At 43.5% G+C, this 18,425-nt stretch overlaps 1 protein-coding gene across 1 annotated transcript; it reads left to right on the forward strand.

Moving 5' to 3' along the window:
• Positions 1-51: 51 nt before the first annotated feature.
• LOC121291705 (cornifelin homolog) lies at positions 52-16,155 on the forward strand. The gene is made up of 4 exons (XM_041213197.1): positions 52-208; positions 5,161-5,297; positions 13,511-13,624; positions 15,921-16,155. The coding sequence occupies exons 1-3, from the start codon at positions 106-108 to the stop codon at positions 13,601-13,603; spliced, it is 333 nt and encodes a 110-aa protein (XP_041069131.1). The 5' UTR covers positions 52-105; the 3' UTR covers positions 13,604-13,624; positions 15,921-16,155.
• The last annotated feature ends 2,270 nt before the right edge of the window (positions 16,156-18,425 follow it).

Genomic DNA, 18,425 nt, shown 5'->3' on the forward strand with positions numbered 1-18,425 from the left:
AGCATTCAGGGGATTTAACTGCTCATCATAATAACTTGATTTATTTTGCAGCCTGCCTAAAATTGTTAGCTTCTTCCGAAAGACATTGTGCCACTAATCTCAAACATGGCATCAACGACTGTAATCGTTCAGCAGCCAGGAGCTGTGGGAGGAGGTAGTGGGCAGTGGAGCTCAGGATTATGCAACATTTGTGATGATATGCCCGTCTGTAAGTCTTTGATCAATTAATTCTTTATTATGTAATTGTAGCGAGTTGAGTTCAGGTTGTCTTAAAAATCACTCTTTCCATCAACTCATCAGGGAAGAGGGCAAACGCTCAGGTGAGTTCTTTCTACAGGAGATTGTTAGTCCTGGGGATGTACGTTATGTTCAATCTGTCCACAAATACGTCTTCACAAAAAATGGCAGAAAGATGGTTTGATTAGAATATCCTTTGATGGCTGGGTTAACAACATGCCTTGGTATGAAGGGCGTTTCTCTGTAACCTCCTCCAATCCTCTGAGAACTTGGCACTCGTGTAACTCTGGCTCCTTGTGCATCAGCGAATTCCTTTGCCTCCCATAGTGCGGCCATGCCCTCAGCCTTCTATGGTCACTTTTTAACTCATCAAGACTCTTTTTACGGTCCTTTTGAGCCACCACATGGTATCACTGACCAAGAGGCACCCCAGAGATACTCAGTAATTTACAGTTGGCCACAAATAGAGCTCAACCTATATACAGAATCAGAAAAACCTGACTCCTTAGGATAACAAACAACAAATGCATTTACATACCGACATTTACCTAAGAAAAAGTGTGGTCATGTGGCTCAGTAAGCAGTTTCCCTGCCTCTGAGCCAGAAGCTCCAGGTTTAAGTCCCATTCCAGGACTTGATGGCCACAGAGAGATTGTTCATGACGCAGATCAACAGGTTGATAATCAGCCTGCGCATCCTTCCAAGACTGCCCCAAAGGCAAAAAAGTATGTATGAACTTATGAAACAAGCAAAAACTAGTAAAGCATCTCAAGGCACTTTGGACAAAAAAAATAACAGAGAGCCAAAGAGACTTGGGCACAGGTGATCAAAAAATAGATTTGAAGGAGGGTCTTATAGGAAGAGTGAGATGTGGAGAGATTTGGGGAGAGAAGTCTAGGCCTGAGGGGCTGCACAAGGCATCTATTGAATTGTTACCTAATTCTAGATGTTAGCACTCACTCCACAGTTATTTTTACATTTGACATTTTACAATGACACTTAATAAGCCAATAAATCTGTAATGGTTTGAATTACCATGAGGTTTCTCTCAATCATACAATATAACCTTAATGGGTGATTGTTGAAAATCCTGGAGAAGCGATATCAATGCCATTTCAGCAGGACATCTGCAGAACTTCCGTAATAGTTACTATGAATGAACGGGAGAATACATCACAGGATCACGAAATCACAGAATCTTAATGGCACAGGAGGCCACCATTCAGCCCACCCTGTCTGCACCGGCTCTCCAATGAGCATTATGACCTAGTACCATTGCCCTGCCATTTCCTTGTACCCTTGCGCTTTTTTTAAAATAATCATCTAATGCCCTCTTTAAAGCCTCAATTGAACCTGCCTCCACCACACTTCTAGGTAGTGCAATCCAAGCCCAAACCACTCGTTGTGTGAAAAAGTTTTTTTCTCACATCACATTTGCTTCTTTTGCAAATCACTTTAAATCTGTTGCCCTTTTGTTCTTGGTCCTTTTACGAGTGGGAACAGCTTCTCTCTATCTACTTTGTATACTGCATAGAAATTCAACACCCAAAATTTTGGACCTCTATCTGTGGCAAGTCTGCTTTGAACTCCGGGGTTTGAATCAATCCCCAACTGTTGGGATCAAAATCTCCTTCCTTTATTGAAATGGAAAATGTCACATTGGACAGCTGAAGATTCTGATTCAATATCCTGTACACACTATCCTGTATCTAACAATGTTTTACCAGAGCTGAGTGTTCAATATGGAGATTTTCTCTTTAAATGTCTCTGCCTCTCTGCTTCTCCCTACTCCAAGACACTCCTTCCTCCAAGACACTTCTTAAAACCTACCTCTGTGACCATATTTTTGGTACCTATCCCAATATCTCCTTATGTAGCTCAGTGTAAAATTTTGTCTGATTTAACACTCCTGTGAAGTGCCTTGAAATATTTTAACACATTAAAGGTGCTATATAAATACAAATTGTTGTTATTTCTATTCCCCATTTCTTGACTTTGATGAGCAGGTACTTTTGCTCTCGCAATATTTTGGAATAGTTAGAGTATGTACTGGGGAGTTCTCTAGTCTCCTTGTTTACGTTATACTGAGTTTGGAGCACACTCTATGTAGATCCCATTGGATGTAGATTCACCATAGAAAGCAGCTATAATCCAGTTCCAAATGTTCAATTTGACAACTTAGAAATACAACAACTGCTAGGTTGGAAGTGACAATGTTAATTTTGAATAGCTGTTGGCAGGTGTAAACTATATGAGGTTAGGAATATGGGGGACAGAGGGTGGGCATTTCCTGTGACTCTTACTCCCTGGTGCATGGTATCTAATCTTGGAGTATTTGATTCAAAGTGAACTATTTATGAGCTTTCACTTCTAGTGATAAAGAGGAAGTCCTAATGAACATCTGCCTAGACAGATATAAGTTTCTTTTCTTAAAATTAAAATTATTTGTCTCTTTTTGTTTTGCCTAGGGCCAGCCCAGCATCATTTATACTTCCACCTCTGTAAAAGACCTAATTCCAGTCTTTAGCACCTGCAGTCTGATTAGGAGACTGGGTGATAATGGAGGGTGGGGGTATAGGTGGGTATTAGTTTACCCCACTTTTGTGCTTGAGATTTGGGTTCAAATCTGGTCCACATGAATCTGTTGAAGACTTCCTCTTTGTTCCAATTGTATGACTCAGAATGACCGAGGGAGGTTATGGGGTGGCTGGGGGGCATGGATGGGGCTTGGGGAGTATGTGTGGGGTGAGGGGGGAAAAGCTGGAGGGATGTTTTTGTTTTATTGTTTTTTTCAATCTTTCACATAATGCCGGTGCACAGAGGCAAACCATTGACAGGTGCTTCTGACAGTATTGACAGTTGATTTTGACGGATCTATTGACAGTTCCAATGAGCTTGACAGGAGTTAGTTTATGCACTTTTTATACACATTTATGTCTACTTCTAACAATTCCAAAGGCACCTGACCTCCACCAAAGGTGTACCTGGACCATTCCCAAAGGAGTACCTCGCCTCTCCAAAGGAGTACCCCGGCTATCCAAATGAATCAGCCAGGTTCAGACCCCCTCTTACCTATTCTAACCTGCACACGTCAGATTTCACACTCTTGGCCCATCATAATTCCACTTCCGTGGAGGGGCTGATGATTTAAATGATCAGCTGCGTCTGTAAACAGCACTTGAATGAACCTCAGTCTGACTCCATTCCCATCCATTCTTTCCATGATTGAGACACTGGACATCTGGAAGGGATGGGCCCACTGTGAGCAAACTCCTGCCCTTGCTGCTAACCCCCCTGCAACCTTCTCCCCCAAACCCCCACCCTGCGAAGCCCCCACACCTTTCCTCCCCACCTCCATCTCCCACATTACTTCCCTGCGGCTTGGGTCACTCCGCAATCCGAGTACTCCACTGCCTGTCCTTCTGGCAGCAGCCACTACCTCTCCTGTGGCTCTGCTGAGCACAAGAGCTGCCAGCCTCTGATTGTGCAGCAGCTTTTGGTAGGCAAGACTTTCACCACCCGGGTCTTGATTCCAGGGAAAGGCCCATCACTGGCTTGTGGTTCAGTGGGGCTTCCTGAAAAGAGGCAGCGCGGGTCTCTCGCCAACTCTCCAACCAGAAGAGATCCCTGATGCCTTAACAGGATTCCGCCCAAAGCATCAGCGGCAGAAATTTGAAAGGCATTTACTCTTATTTGTTGTAATTCCTTTTATTAATTAACTTGGTGATCACTGTCAAGGTCAGCATTTATTAGTCACTTCTTGGTGCCCAAAAGGCAGTGGTGGGCCACTATCATAAACTGATGCAGTTTGTGTGCTCCAACAGCTTTGATGCAACTGAATGCTTTGCTAGGTCACTTCGAAGGGAAGTTAAGAGTTAACCACATGAGTGAGGGTCTAGAGTGACATACAGACCAGATTGGAAGAGGACGGCATGTTTCTTTCCCTAAAGGGCATGAGTGAATCACTTGGGTTTTTATGACTCTTAATGATACAAGCACTTTTTTTTTAGTTTCACATTTTAAAATCTGAATTTAAATCCTCAAGCTGCAATGTGGGATTTGAAGCCACAGACTCTAGGTTATTAGTTTAAGACTACTGTTTCACAGCAGATGAATCTAGGGAATTGTTGTGACTGATGTAGTTGGTAAAAATCCCAGAGGGAAACTTTAAACAACTGTCATAATCTATATTTTTAAGAGTTATGTTTAAGATGCGACTCTAAATTCAGGCATCAGACCACCAGTTCTCGAGGTTTTACATTAAACTAAAAGAAACATTTTATAAATTTATACAGGTTAAAAATATATACACATGGCTACAAATTACTGCTTTCATAACTTTTAACAAATTCCCAACCTAATCTCCATAAAGGCAACAGAAACTCATAGACTTAACCAAAGACCAGGCAAAGCATTTTCACCTTACAAATTCAAAATGAGGTTCTTTCACTTTGGTTGCTGTGGAGCCAGTTGGAGGCTTGCAGCTGCCTTTTGACCTTACATTGCCTCTGCCCTGCACACCCAAAAACTACTGAAGTTATACCTACCACCAACTGATTGAATTCAAATTCTCATTGTCTCACCAGCCGCTTTGAACTTCACCTTTTAACAATGAAACCCGTTTCATAGTACCAACTTTATTAGTAATAAAAACATATTGCTTGGTAACTGCTAGAAAAGCGTCAGTTTTCACCCCACTTCTTGAATGCTCTATTCAAAAAATGCAAATGCACGCTTCCTCTCTTACACATCAAAACTAGCACACATCAAAGCACCCAGACGAGCTGGTTTTAATCCAGTTAAGACACACCCACATACTAAATGTCTATTTTAAAAGAAAAATGTTTTCCAAAATATTATATACATTAATAGCTTCATGACAAGAATGAAAAAGTATCTTAAAAGTTATGTTTATTTTCATAGGCTGTTGTGGTCTCCTCTGCCCACTTTTAATGGATTGCTATGTGGCCAATAGTTATGGCGAGAATTGCTGTTTGGGTTGTGTGCCTGGAAGTATGATTGCAGTGAGAACTCATATGCGTCTTTCATATGGTATCCAGGTAGGTGGATGATCTATTGTAATTTCTCCACAGCTCTTTTCCCCCCTCATAGATCTTTCCATTACAAGATATTTGTGAGTCACTGCATTTCTCTTTGGCTTCTACAGCCTGTGTTTGAATTCCTTGTAACTTGTTGGGACAATGGACTCCCGTCCCATTGCTGTTCAGCCAATTAGGAAATGGCATCAGGTGCTCTGGTACTGCGATTGTTCAGGAGTATGGGAATCTCCGAATACATTTTTCTTTTGAGGAAGAAGAAAAGGTGCAGTGGGAAAAAAGAATGAATGATTTAAATATTCAGCTGCCTCTGTAAGCTGTGCATGCCGCACCATGGCCCGACTCCATTTTCAGTGCCTGATTGAGAGACTGTACACCAGAAGGGAGGGGCCCACTGGGAGCTACCCCCTCTTCTTGCTGTCAACCCCTTGCATATTCCTCCCCATCACCCCCATTCCCCCCCCTGCATTTTTCTCCACACTACCACCCCCCCCAACCCCAACCCCCCACTCCCTCGCGTGCCCCCTCCCACCCTCAATCCTCCCATTTTACTTACCTATGGCCTGGGTCACTCGGCAATCCTGGTACTCCAGTGCCTATCCTTCTGGCAGCAGCCACTGCCTCCCCTGTAGCAGTGCTGAGCACAAGAGCTACCAGCCTCTGACTGGGCAACAGCTCTTGGTCGGCAAGACTTCCACCCCTGGGATCTTGATTCCAGGGAAGGCCTGCCATTGGCCTCGAGAATCCTAAGCATTTATACAGCGCCTTTCACAACTATCAGACATCCCAGCATTTTACAACCAATGAAGTACTGTCACTGCTGTAAATGTAGCAGCCAATCTGCGCACAGCAAGCTCCCACAGACAACAATGTGATACTGACTAGATAATATGTTTTATTATGTCGATTAAGGGATAAATATTGGCGTGGACACCAGGGCCAGGATTTTTCAGATGGCAGAATTTCCCACTCCCAAGCTCCCTCCCAAGAATTGGTTGGGAACACATTCCTGCCGATCACAGCAGCCCCATAGCCATTCATAATTCCATGGAATTTTAATTGGCTGGAGATGGGATTTCCACCCCACACTCGGGCAAAAGTCCCACCTCAGACTGGATGGCAGCTCTGTATTCCTAGCAGCATCAGAGGCAACAATGGCCAGGGCTGGGACTACAAAATTCAAAGTCCCTGAGTCCAGGACCATGTAAGTGTTGGAGCTTTCACAGTGGGGAGGGGAGGTGAGGCCCAGGAGTTGGGGAGAGATGCTTGGATGCCTTGATGGAGCAGCCTGTTGGGCGGGAGCACCTGCGTGGGGTGGAGGGGGACGATGCATGGGGGCAAACCTTGGGGGAGTTGCAGCCAATGTGGAAAGGGGACCCTTGAGCCCCAACACTAATTTCCCACCTGAGGCACGAGCAGTATGCCCTTGAACCCTTGAACTCAACCCAGCGACCTCAAATTGAGGCCACATGGGAAATGGCCCTTAACTGCCCAATTATTGGCCACCTAACGGCCTCAATTGGGGCAAGAGTGGGCCCTAGGCCTCGCCAGCCCTGTAAAATTGAGGACAGATATTGGGCAGGGAATTTTTGTGCCCCCCACTCCCCCACCCACCCATCCTGCAAACCCACCGGCGGGGGAGAGTAAAATTCTGCCCCAGGGATAATTCCCCTACTCTTCTTCAAAATAGTACCATAAGGTCTTTTACATCCACCTGAAAGAAAAGACAGGGCCTTGGTTTAACATTTCATTTGAAAGACAGTACCTCTGACAGTGCAGCGCTCTGAGTTAGCCAAAGTTTTGCGCTCAAGCGGACTTACATCCAGAAACTTGTGACTCAGAGGCAAGAGTGCTACAGACAGGGCCACAGCTGACACACAGTGAGGGGATAATATGTTATTTAAGGTGTTCCAGAGACAGATTATGCCCAACTGCACTGGCGGTATTTCTCCCATCCACAGTTGCAGATGGATCTGCACGTGCCTGGCAATCACTCTGCAGAATTGCCTGCACAGACTTAAAGATAGAAGATAGCTAGGTGTAATGTTACCTTTTTTTAAGATGCTCATTCTGGGAGTCTGCGTCTCTAGCAAAGCTAGCATTTATCGCCCAACCCTAGTTGTCCTAGAGAATGTGGTGAGTTGCCTTCTTGAACTGTTGCAGTTCGTGTAAAGAAGGTGCTCCCACAGTGCTGTTAGGTACAGGGTTCCAGGATTTTGACCCAGTGACAGTGAAGGAGAAGCAGCATATGTCCAAGTCATGATGATGTGTGACTTGGATGGGAATTTGATGGTGTTCCCATGTATCTGCTGCCCTTATGCTTCAAGGTGATAGCGGCTGCGCATTTCAAGAAGCTGTAATGAATTGCTGCAGACCATTTTGTGGAAGGGCTCACAGTGTGCTTGCTACAAGGATAACTGCAGCTGATGTGTACCACAGGACTAGCATTGATGGCAGTGATGTCTTCCTCTGTTCCCTTTTGGCATGATGTAGAGCTGCACTATGAAAAATTGTGGTCCACCCTCTTGATAACACGTAATTTTGCAGTATTTCCCTTCTGCAGCTCTGCAGTGAAGAGACAGTGTGCTTTGGCCACTGAGTCAAATTCCAACCACACATGTATTGTACCTCTTCACCTCCCATGACCTCACTTCTTCCATTGACTCAATCATTGTCAAGACCATGGCTTTACATCCCTCACCACTCTCAGCTCCCTAACCTAAACCTCTTCAGCCACATTTCTTTCTGCATTCACCCCTGGAAAGAACTCATTCCTAAAGCATTTATGATTTTCAAACTCCCAAATGTCTGCCCTCCTATTGCCGCAATAACTCTGCAACTGACGAGCTGTTCAACCACTCCCTCCACTTCCCATTAATGTGTCCCCCACAAAATCATCACTGCCTCTAAACCTGATCTTTCACCTGGTAAAGATTCCTTCTTCACTCCACCAAGTCCATGTGGCACAGGCTTCAACAACAATAAATTACATTTGATTAGTATCCTTAAAATAATAAAACATCTTGAGTTGCTTCACAGGCATATTATAAAGCAACATTTGACAACAAGCCATATGGCAATATTAGAGAACATGACCAAAAGCTTGGTTGAGAGGTAGATTTTAAGGAGTGTCTTAAAAGGGAAAAGAGGGTTAGGGAGGCAGAGGGGTTAAGGAAGAGAATTCCAGAACTAGGGTATTGGTAACTGAAGGCATGGCCCCTAATAGTGAAGGAATTAATTGGCTAGTATCTGGCTTCCCTACCTATGGTCATTTCAGGCTTGATCACAACAAGTCCTAGCAGGCCTCATCCTGCTCTGTCAGAACTGCCCACTACTCCAGGATCACCCAGGAGAGCAAAGAGAATCACCAGTTTCCTTTCTTCATCACCAATTGCCTCTTAATCCTTTTTTTCAGTACCATCCATTCTGAAAGTGCTAAGAGCTGTGGACTTCTTTGTCAGCAAGGTTCAGCTTTTTCTCTGCCTCCTTCTAGCCCTCCAAACCATCCCTCTGTCAGCTCATCCGTGATCTGTAATCACCCTCTAGTTTCTCTTCCAGCTTCTCAATTCTCCCATCTCATTTGTGAGATTGACTTCCATTCACTTGACCTCATTCCCACTGATCTGCTGACCACCCAACGTCTCCCTGCTCCCATGCCCAGCTGGTAATATAATTGGTTTCCTCTTCTCAGGAACTATTCCCCTCTCTTTTAAAACCGTCATTATCACCATCTCCTCAAAAAAGCCTATCCTTGATCACCCTGTCCAGGTAACCTCTCAGCTTATCTTCCTTTTCCAACATCCTCAAATATGCTGTCGTCTCCTAGATCCATAAAAACAAAAAAACTGCGGATGCTGGAAATCGAAAACAAAAACAGAATTACCTGGAAAAACTCAGCAGGTCTGGCAGCATCGGCGGAGAAGAAAAGAGTTGACGTTTCGAGTCCTAATGACCCTTCGACAGAACTTGAGTTCGAGTCCTGGACTCGAACTCAAGTTTTGTCGATGGGTCATGAGGACTCGAAACGTCAACTCTTTTCTTCTCCGCCGATGCTGCCAGACCTGCTGAGTTTTTCCAGGTAATTCTGTTTTTGTTTTTGTTCTCCTAGATCCATGTTCATCTATCCTATAATCATTGCTTGAAGAACAACCAGTAGGTTTTAAACCTTCCGCAGCCCCAGAATGAACCTAAAGTATCTACCATTATCCAACTTAGAAGAACTGCCCTCATTTGCTCTCTCTATGTTTCCATAATAACAACAGGATCTCTACCAACAACATTCTTCCCAACCCCATACCATCATCTTGGGAGTGCTGCTTGGATCCATGTTTTTCCTGTCCTCTTCCTCATCTACATCCTGCCTTTAGCAACACTAACTACAGAAATGGGGTCAACTACCAGGTGTACATTAATGACACCCAACCCCACTTCTGCAGTACATCTCTCAACCCCTCCATTATCCCTGTGGTTTCAGATTACTTGTCTGATACCTAGACTTGGATGAGATACAATCTTATTCAGCTAAGCATTAAGATGACCAGAACCGTTATTTTGGGCACCTACCACAAACACCACTTTCTTGCAGCTGACGTCAACTCCTTCCCCAGTCAGAGTTCCAGTCAGACTGTTCACAACCATTGCATCCTATTTCACCCAGAACATAGCTTCCAACCCCATAAACCCTCCATCACAGGGGCTGCTTACTTCCATCTCCAGGTGTTATAAGCAGCTTTCCAGCTGTTAGTGGTTTGATTCTACCTGATTTTTCAGGATGTTCTTGCAGAATGTGTGCAAGGTCCTATCCATGCGGTACCTGGTGGTGGGAGCTTGCCACAGGGAGGTGTGAAGTGACAAGAATCTTCTAAATTTCTTTTGAGTAAGTTTAAAGTGACATTGCTAGCCTTTAGAAGCTGTTATATTTTCAATGGCAGGGGTGGTTTATTGAGCCCCACAAGAGCGAAAACATGGCTCACCTCTGCCCTTCTGCCAACAAAACCTTCAATCAGGTCTTTGTCACCTTCAGACTTAACAATTCCAATGCTCTTATTATGGACAGGAGGAGGTTTAATTTAAACAGCTGTAATTTCTCCTCTCATCACCTGTCCGTTAACGGAAAGGTGTTTTGATTTGCTTTCCATTTCCCAACCCTTGGTTTTGGTGTGATCTAATTTTTCATTAATAACTCCACAGCAAACTCAAGATAGGATAAACTCAAAAAGTTAGTTTACTTACAAACTCAATATGTACTTACACACACTCAATATGCCAATTGGAAGGGGGTGGCGGTTCACTATGTAGCCCCTGTGTACTCATACTGTAAAAGAGGGATAGAAAAAGAAAGATTTACTGGGCAAAGACTACAGAGAAAAATTATTTCATGTGTGTCGAGAGTCCAGAATGAAAGTCCAATGAGGTATTCCTTCACAGAGGTCAGCAGACTGAAATGTGATGCTGGATGATTCATTTTTTCAGTAGAGTTGACTTCCACGATAAGATAGGCACACAAAGATGAATCAGCCTTGTAGGCAATGTGACAGAATTTCCAGTAGAAGCGGTATAGTTGGAGTCAGGTATTCAGCCTGGGCAGAGCTCCTTTGCTGTACTGCTGCTTGGAGATGGTAAAGATGGCAGACTGAGATTTTTCCATACCACAAGGTAATATCACTGGTTCCACCAGCTAGGGTTTCATGTCACATGACTCCCACCTCTCCATTCTGGTTTTGAAAAGGGTGTGCATCCCTTCATTTGGGTCCCTGAGATTGTTAATGTTCCAATCATTAAGTCTTAAAGGGATGTTGCTGGGTCATTTGTCCTAGGAGACGATTTGGCTCCAATTGGCCAGGACTGACTTATGAAATGTAGATGGCCTTTGTATAGTTCCCTTTGAATTTGGTCTCTGCAGCCAACAGGAGGTTTGGGGTCTCTTCAGAAACAAAAAAGTGCCAGTTCCTGAGAAACTGCTATTAGCTCTTATTGTTCAAGGGTCACAGCCAGACACAGCCTCAGTCATTCTAAAAAGGGTCTTTGTCCAGTTTCAAAATTGCGCTGTCTCTAAACTATGCAGTACCCAGTCCTACTCATCTATTGCCCTGGGCATCAATGTCTGACATTCGCTTCAAGTCCCCCCAGTGCATCAAATTTAAAATTTGAATCCTTTAACCTTGCAACTCTCACTTCTCCTTTAAATGTAAATTTTTGACTAATCTATTGCTGACCTATCTTAAAGTTCTGCTCTTGGCTCAGCATCCAATTCATTTACTTATGCCACTGAGAAACGCTTTGGATTAATTCTACATGATAGATGCTTGATCAGTTGTTGACATTGTTGTTGTTACAGTCATTTTTGTTATCCAACTAAACTGTACAAAGGCTGAAAGAAGCATTGGACAGAATTATATCAGTGGCGTGCTATTCCCAAAACAGCAGAACTGGAATTGTACGCTACTTCTATTCTCTTGCTTTTTCCTGTTTCCAATGTGATCACAATTAAAATTTAACTTGTTGCCGGCGCGCACAGAAGACAAGTGTGATTCTGCAGCTGGGGAAGCTTTTCATTGATGAAACATGGCATCAGCTGACAATGCAGCAGCAATGGGCAGGCTATAAAAGATCCTCCTGGACAAACAGGGAGGTCCTGCATCACAGCCAAAACTTTCCTGCCCAACTCCTATTTCCATTAACATAAGATTTATTGAGAGCACAAAGATGGCATGGGTTTTTCAAATTTAAATTTCATGTAAATATTTCACATTACATTGGTTTCACTTTATTCATGTGCGCATCATTGTTATTTGTTGAGACTAGCTTAGTCAGAGAGCTAAATGTACTGGTATGCCTCATGGCTGGCATGCATTGATGGTCACAGAGGAGTTAGGGACATTTCTTTCGTTATGGAAGAAACAATGTTGTGTGTTTTGTTTACTATATTCAACTTAGTGCCCAGTGTTATACTCACCACTCTATGGGGCTTGGCTGAACATGCAGGCTCAGTTGGCCCTTCCTTCTATGCATTGTAAAGGACATTGTCCACAATTACTCCCAATGGGGATAATTGAAATGTTGCAGATAAATTCAAAGCCCTGTAAGATCTCTGCCAGCCACACTCTGAGATGGACACAAAATTGGACAGTACTGACCCTGCCCTTTAGGAACCTCATTTTGTTACTTTGACTGATTGTCCCCACCTCATCGAGGACACCAGGCCCTTCCCACTCCACTCCTCGAGGCCCCCAACCCCACCGTCCATTCTCCACTGGATCCCTCTTCCACTCCTCCATGCCCCCAACCCCACTCCACACCTCCCCCCACACCCCCGCCACTGACTCACCCTTGATGGTCCCAACATGCAAAATGCCATTCTCCTGCTCCCCTCCCATGTGTTATAGATTTCAACAAGGAAGATCACTGATCTGCACAAAGCCAACTGATGTGCAAGCCAATTTTAAGCAAGCGCGAGCCATATGCAATGAGATTCTCATGAGTTACTGACTTTATCAGAAAAGCTTTGCACTGATGAGTCATCATGGCGGGCAAATGTATTACAAGTGTGAACCCACCACAAGCTGGATTGAAGTAATCTTGTCAACATGTTGTTGACTTTTTCTCTGCATCTCAACCCACTATCAGAGAATTTTTCATTCTGCCTCATTCAGTTACACCACATGCTAGGTTTCTACTCTTGTGGGCTGCATAAAATCCATCCCCCCACAATTGAAAATATAGCAACTTCTAAAGCCTGACGATGTCCCTTTAAATTTACTCAAATTTAAACGTTTCTTGTGATTTCACATCTCCTTATTGAAAACCTCCACCAGCAAATACAGCATGGGTAGGAACTTGTCCAAATTATGCAAGAACATTCTGGAAAATCAGGTAGGATGAACACATTAACAGCTGGGAAGGTGCTTACAACACCTGTCCTCCTCTCACCCACTTGTTAGACCATCTTTCCATCCAGTATTTAAAATTCTCCCCCAGGAATCAGCCTGCTGTCTGTTCTCTGAGACACATTCAATGTTTGAAAATCTCCCTTGGGTCTCAGTAATTGGAAATGGGCACAGTGTGAATTGATTAGAGGGCTATATAGTTTCAGCATAACCTCTTATGATCAATAACCTTTTATTTTGACTGCATAGTTCAGTATTCTTGTTGCTCTGTTGGCTGCTGCTGTATAATGGTTGGATGCTTTGATTGAAACCTCCTTCTCTGTTGTACAGGGAACCATCTGTAATGATGCGATGATGATTTGCTGCTGTGGCACATTGGAACTTTGTCGAATGGCTCGTGAGATGCGTAGACACAATCGTTAACACTGCGAAGACTGAAAAAAGGTGCCTCCTTTTTGAAAAGAAAGTCAGTCCTATTTTCTCCCCTCCTTGTTTTTAATGATCAGGATACGGGCTTTCACTCTTTACTGGCAAATTGTTGGCAAAGGGTCTTCCTGGTCCTCCAGAAAGCTGCCATTCTTAAAAGGCAACTCAAAACAATATGTTCAGCAAGCTGTTCATCTATGGGTCCACAAAGTTGAATATGATCCTCTCCTAGCAAAGAGACCACATGCATTTTCTCTTCTTCAGTTCTCTTCTTCTACACACCACATCTACCTTCTCCCATGAAGGTGTGGATTTCTTCAAAGGAATATGGTGATACACAAATGGCAGTCACCCTTTGGTACCATGTGCAGGTGCTCATTATTCATGTCTGAACCTCCAACCTGTGCGCTGGCAGCTGCTCGGCTGTACGCAACATCAGAGTGAAGCCTCACCTTGTCCTTACACACTGGCTTTGAGCAAGGGGTGCAGAATAGTCATCAGGCCCAGAAACCTGGTGGATTTACCCTTCACTACTCCAGGGGTAACTTTCACCAATTGTAAGAAACATGCCTACCCAATGCCCTGGCTAAATTATCTGATTCAACACAGAATTATTGTTAAATCTGTGACCTTTATCGTCAATATGGCTTAGTTCTGAAACAATGTTTACCACATAAACCAACGTTACCAGGGAAATTGCACTGACCAGTTGACTAGAATACTTGCAGTGGAATTTTACGGCCCCTCCAATTGAAGTCAGTGGAGTTTTGAATGGCTCGCCACATTTTATGTTCCTGCCCCCACCACAACATGGCCATAAAATTCCACTGTTGGTTTTGATGAGACAGGAAAAGCTAGAGGAATACAAATAAGGAAAGAGTAAAATGATCTACCCCAAAGAAAGAACAAGGGTAATGTTGACTTTGGGTGACAGTGTAAAATGGGAGATATCAGATCATTGAGTCTTACAGCACAGGAGGTCCATTCGGCCCATCATGCCTCTGTTGGCACTTTGATAGATTCAACCAATCAATCCCCCTTTTACCCTCATAGCTTTGAAAATGTTTCCTTTTCAAGTATTAATGCAATTTCCTTTTGAAAGCTACTGCTGAATCTGCTTCCACTCTCTTTTTCAGGCAGTGCATTCCGGATCATAACAATTCAGACATGGCTGTGTAAAAAAAACTTTCCTCATCGACCCACCTTTCCACCACTGTTATTTTGTCAATTATTACAAGGCTTCAATGGAAATGAAGATTAAGAGAGATATTGCCTGATTTACACTATCACCAAAAGTCAAAATCACTCCCCTTTTTAATTTGCCTCCTTTTCTTCCACTTCTTGTCTTCTGATGTTAACAGTTATCAGTGGGATACAGTACCACAGGTACTGGTTGCCCTTTGCTTCATTCCCCCTGCAGACCAGTGAGCTCAGTGAGTTATTCACCTCAAGCTTATCATAGTTCAGTCTGAGCCTGTCGTTGCCTGGCAGTTGCATACACTAGAGAGGAGGGCTGACAGCAGCGAAGTGCCATGATCAAAGTGCAGAGGAGGAAGGTGAGCTGGGCAGCTATTCCAAAAAGTAATGCCCTTGGATGAAAATATTTCTTTTCTCTCCGAATCTCCACTTCAATCTCTATTGAGAACAGATGCTTAGTGGCACAAACCTCAATTTAACCTGATTGTTGTGCTTTATTTTGTCCAACAAGTAAAGAGGCAGCCAAGAGTGGAGGTGGAAGGTCCACATTGCGCCCTTGTCACTTGTCAATGCAAATGTGATCACCAACTCTCTTGTACAATATGGTGGGTGTATAGGTTGATGGGGAAATGGTTTGGGGCATAAAGGCAGTAAGAAGGGCACATTGCATACCCAATCCAGGAGGCTTGAACCCAGGTCAAAACTGGACCTTGGACCCCATTAATATGAATTGACTGAGCTGAAATCACCAGTTGAACCTCCATAGGTAGCTTGCCCATTTGAGAACAATGCCAGGAGAGCGTTTGTGGAGTGGAAGCATATTGGGGAAGGGGTGTGGAATTGGGGAAGCATTCCAGCTTCTCAGTAACATATGCAGGGTGTTATCTCCTGTTTAATGTGGGCACCAGGGAGCCCTGAAAAACCACCCAACCCAATCAGGGTCTCAATTGAGATATTAATCTCTGAACTTGGACCTTGAATTTCCAATCACTATCCCAATATCGTTCTCAGAGCACACAGGGAGAGACAGTCCAGCGTGAGTCAATTTCTTCAGGAAGGGTGAAAATTAGGAAAATTGTCATTCTTTTTGACTGTGCTTTTTTTATATTTATTACAGATTAAAGAAATACTTCTTCACGTTAAGCCTGATAGGTACCCTGATACAGCAGCCCTGAATACTTTTTTGCCTCAAAGAATGCAAAGCTTTCATAATGCAAGCTTTATCTGAATGATTTAACCAATTCCTGCTTGTGCATCACGCTGCGAATGCAACAGTAATAAATTAGAGGTAATTTAATTTAAGAGAAAACAATGTTCAGGGATGATTATACAATAAAGAGAATTTGACGTTGTCTCAAATGTTTGTGTCAATAGAGTTGGAGAGTCTGACATTGGGTTACTGTGTGGGTAATTGCAGTCATAGCAATGGCTTAGATACACTTAATAATTTAAAGTCCACCCTGAGGGTCTGTCAGTGGCTCAATGGTAGCACTCTTACTTCTAAGTTGGCAGGCTGTAGGTTCAAGCTTGACTGTCGGACTTGAGCATATAATCTAGGCTGAAACTTCAGATGTTTGAGGCCCCAGGTGCTCTCTCAGGTCCTCTTGAAAGACTCCATAGGACAATTTGAAGAAGAACAGGGGGCCATATCCCCAGTGTTTTGGCCAAAGTTAATCCTACAACGAACACCAACAACACAGATTATCTGCTTACTTATCTCATTGATGTTTTTGGGATCTTGCTTTGTACCCATGCATTTTCTACATCGAGGGTTCTCAAACTTTTTAGCTGAAGTATCCCTTTTCAAATAGATTTGTAATCATGGAACACGCATCCAAATTATAATAATCCTAATATGAAAGAGCTGAATGTAAAGAGTGTTTTAATAATGCTTTTAAGGAAGTGGGTATCTACTTACAAATATCAGTGAAATGGGAGAGCTTGCTTCTCACTGCAGAGTCTATCTATCCTTAGCAAGAGCATTGAGGAGAGAGCAAGAGCAGAGAGAGAGCAGGAGCACGTTGAGAACTGGAGCACAGGCAGAGCAGGATCACAGAGACATCTGGAGCAAAGAGAGGGCAGGAGCACAAAGAGAGCACAGGAGTACAGGAAGAGCAGGAGCACAGAGTGTGCAGAAGCTTGGGGAGAGCGGGAGCCTGGAAAGAGTAGGAGTATGGGGGGGGAGAAGGAGCGCAGGAAGACCAGGAGCATGGTGGGAAACAAGAGAGTCTGGAGCATTTTCTAGAACGTAGCAGTAGATCACACTCACCTCTGCTTCTGGGTTCAGGACTTGAGCACAAAAGTCAAGGCTAGCACAGTGCAGTGTTGAGGGAGCATTGGACTTAGGGATTCTGTCTTTCAGATGAGACAATGAACCAGGTCCCATCTGCCTGCTTAGGTGGATTTAAATAATCCCATTTTGATATTGCTGTGTGTTTGGGAGCTTGTTGAGAACAAATTAGCTGCTGTGTTTCCTGCATTACAACACTGACTACCCTTCAAATAGCACTTCATTGTCTGTAGGCACTTTGGGATGTCAATGGACATGAAAAGCACAATATAATTGTAAGTCTTCCTTTGACCAAGCATGGAGATGGGAGTATAGAGCATAGGAGTGTAGGAGCACAGAGCATGGAGTGAGCAGAGCACACTTCCAGTTACTGCTCATTCGCTTACTATTGTCCATGTAGCTCATCCATAAAACCAGTCCCTTATTGCAGATCTATGGACTTCAATTTGAGGATCACAGTCTACAATAAAACAGTGACTACATTTCAAAAGTACTTAATTGGCTGTAAAGCACACTGGAAGTCCTGATGTTATGAAATGTGCTTTGTAAAGGCAAGTTATTTTTTACTACTTTCATTTTATTCGCTCTTCATAGTTGAACAGCTGGTTGATACTGTGTAACTCATAATCAAAAAGACTGTGGCTTTGGTGAGGCCCCACAAGGTGTTTGTGACACTATACGCTGACAGGAATCTACACCTTGCAGACAGAAAGAAGAAGGAAACCCATAAGTGTTAAGGCTGAACTAGTAGCAATATTGCCAATGGTTTGCACTTTGGTTGAACAGTCAAGCATTTTGGAGCCTGTTTGTGTATCTGGGGTCCCCAATCATAATGCCTTTTGTAAAATGGCATCTAGCTTCCCAAGATGGTTTGGTTTGGCATATCCTAAAAGTTGTTTCCCCGCATGCAGCATCGGCAACATGTGTTCAGCGGAATGCAAATCACCTGCAAGTCCAATGCTGGCTTCACATGTTCTTCAATTGACTGGGAGACCTGTTCAATTTTGAATTCTAAAAAATCAGGTTTTGTTTTTCAACTTACTCTGGGAATGTGGGCATCACTGACAAAGCTGGTGTTTGTTGCCCATCGCCAGCTGCCATTGAAAACTTGATGATGTTAAAAGCCTCCTTTTTGATCTGCTCAGCAATCCCAAACAACAAGAACCAGATGGAAAGAGTCTGGGCTCACAACAAGAATCTTTAATCAAAATCAAATCTATTCAGGCATAGTCCTCCTCGCATTCACTGGTGCAGAGTGGTCCAACTAAATAGATTCAAAACCAAACCTGATGGGCTGAAAGTCCTCTTTCTGTGCCATAGTAACTCTATGAC

Source organism: Carcharodon carcharias, chromosome 19 (genome assembly GCF_017639515.1).
Source record: "Carcharodon carcharias isolate sCarCar2 chromosome 19, sCarCar2.pri, whole genome shotgun sequence".
Classification (NCBI taxonomy): Eukaryota; Metazoa; Chordata; class Chondrichthyes; order Lamniformes; family Lamnidae; genus Carcharodon; species Carcharodon carcharias.

Coding starts and splice junctions, on each gene's coding strand:
- LOC121291705 (XM_041213197.1), top strand. CDS start 106: ATGGCATCAACGACTGTAATCGTTCAGCAGCCAGGAGCTGTGGGAGGA. Junction 209..5,160: donor TTGTGATGATATGCCCGTCT/GTAAGTCTTTGA, acceptor TTATTTTCATAG/GCTGTTGTGGTCTCCTCTGC. Junction 5,298..13,510: donor GTCTTTCATATGGTATCCAG/GTAGGTGGATGA, acceptor TCTGTTGTACAG/GGAACCATCTGTAATGATGC.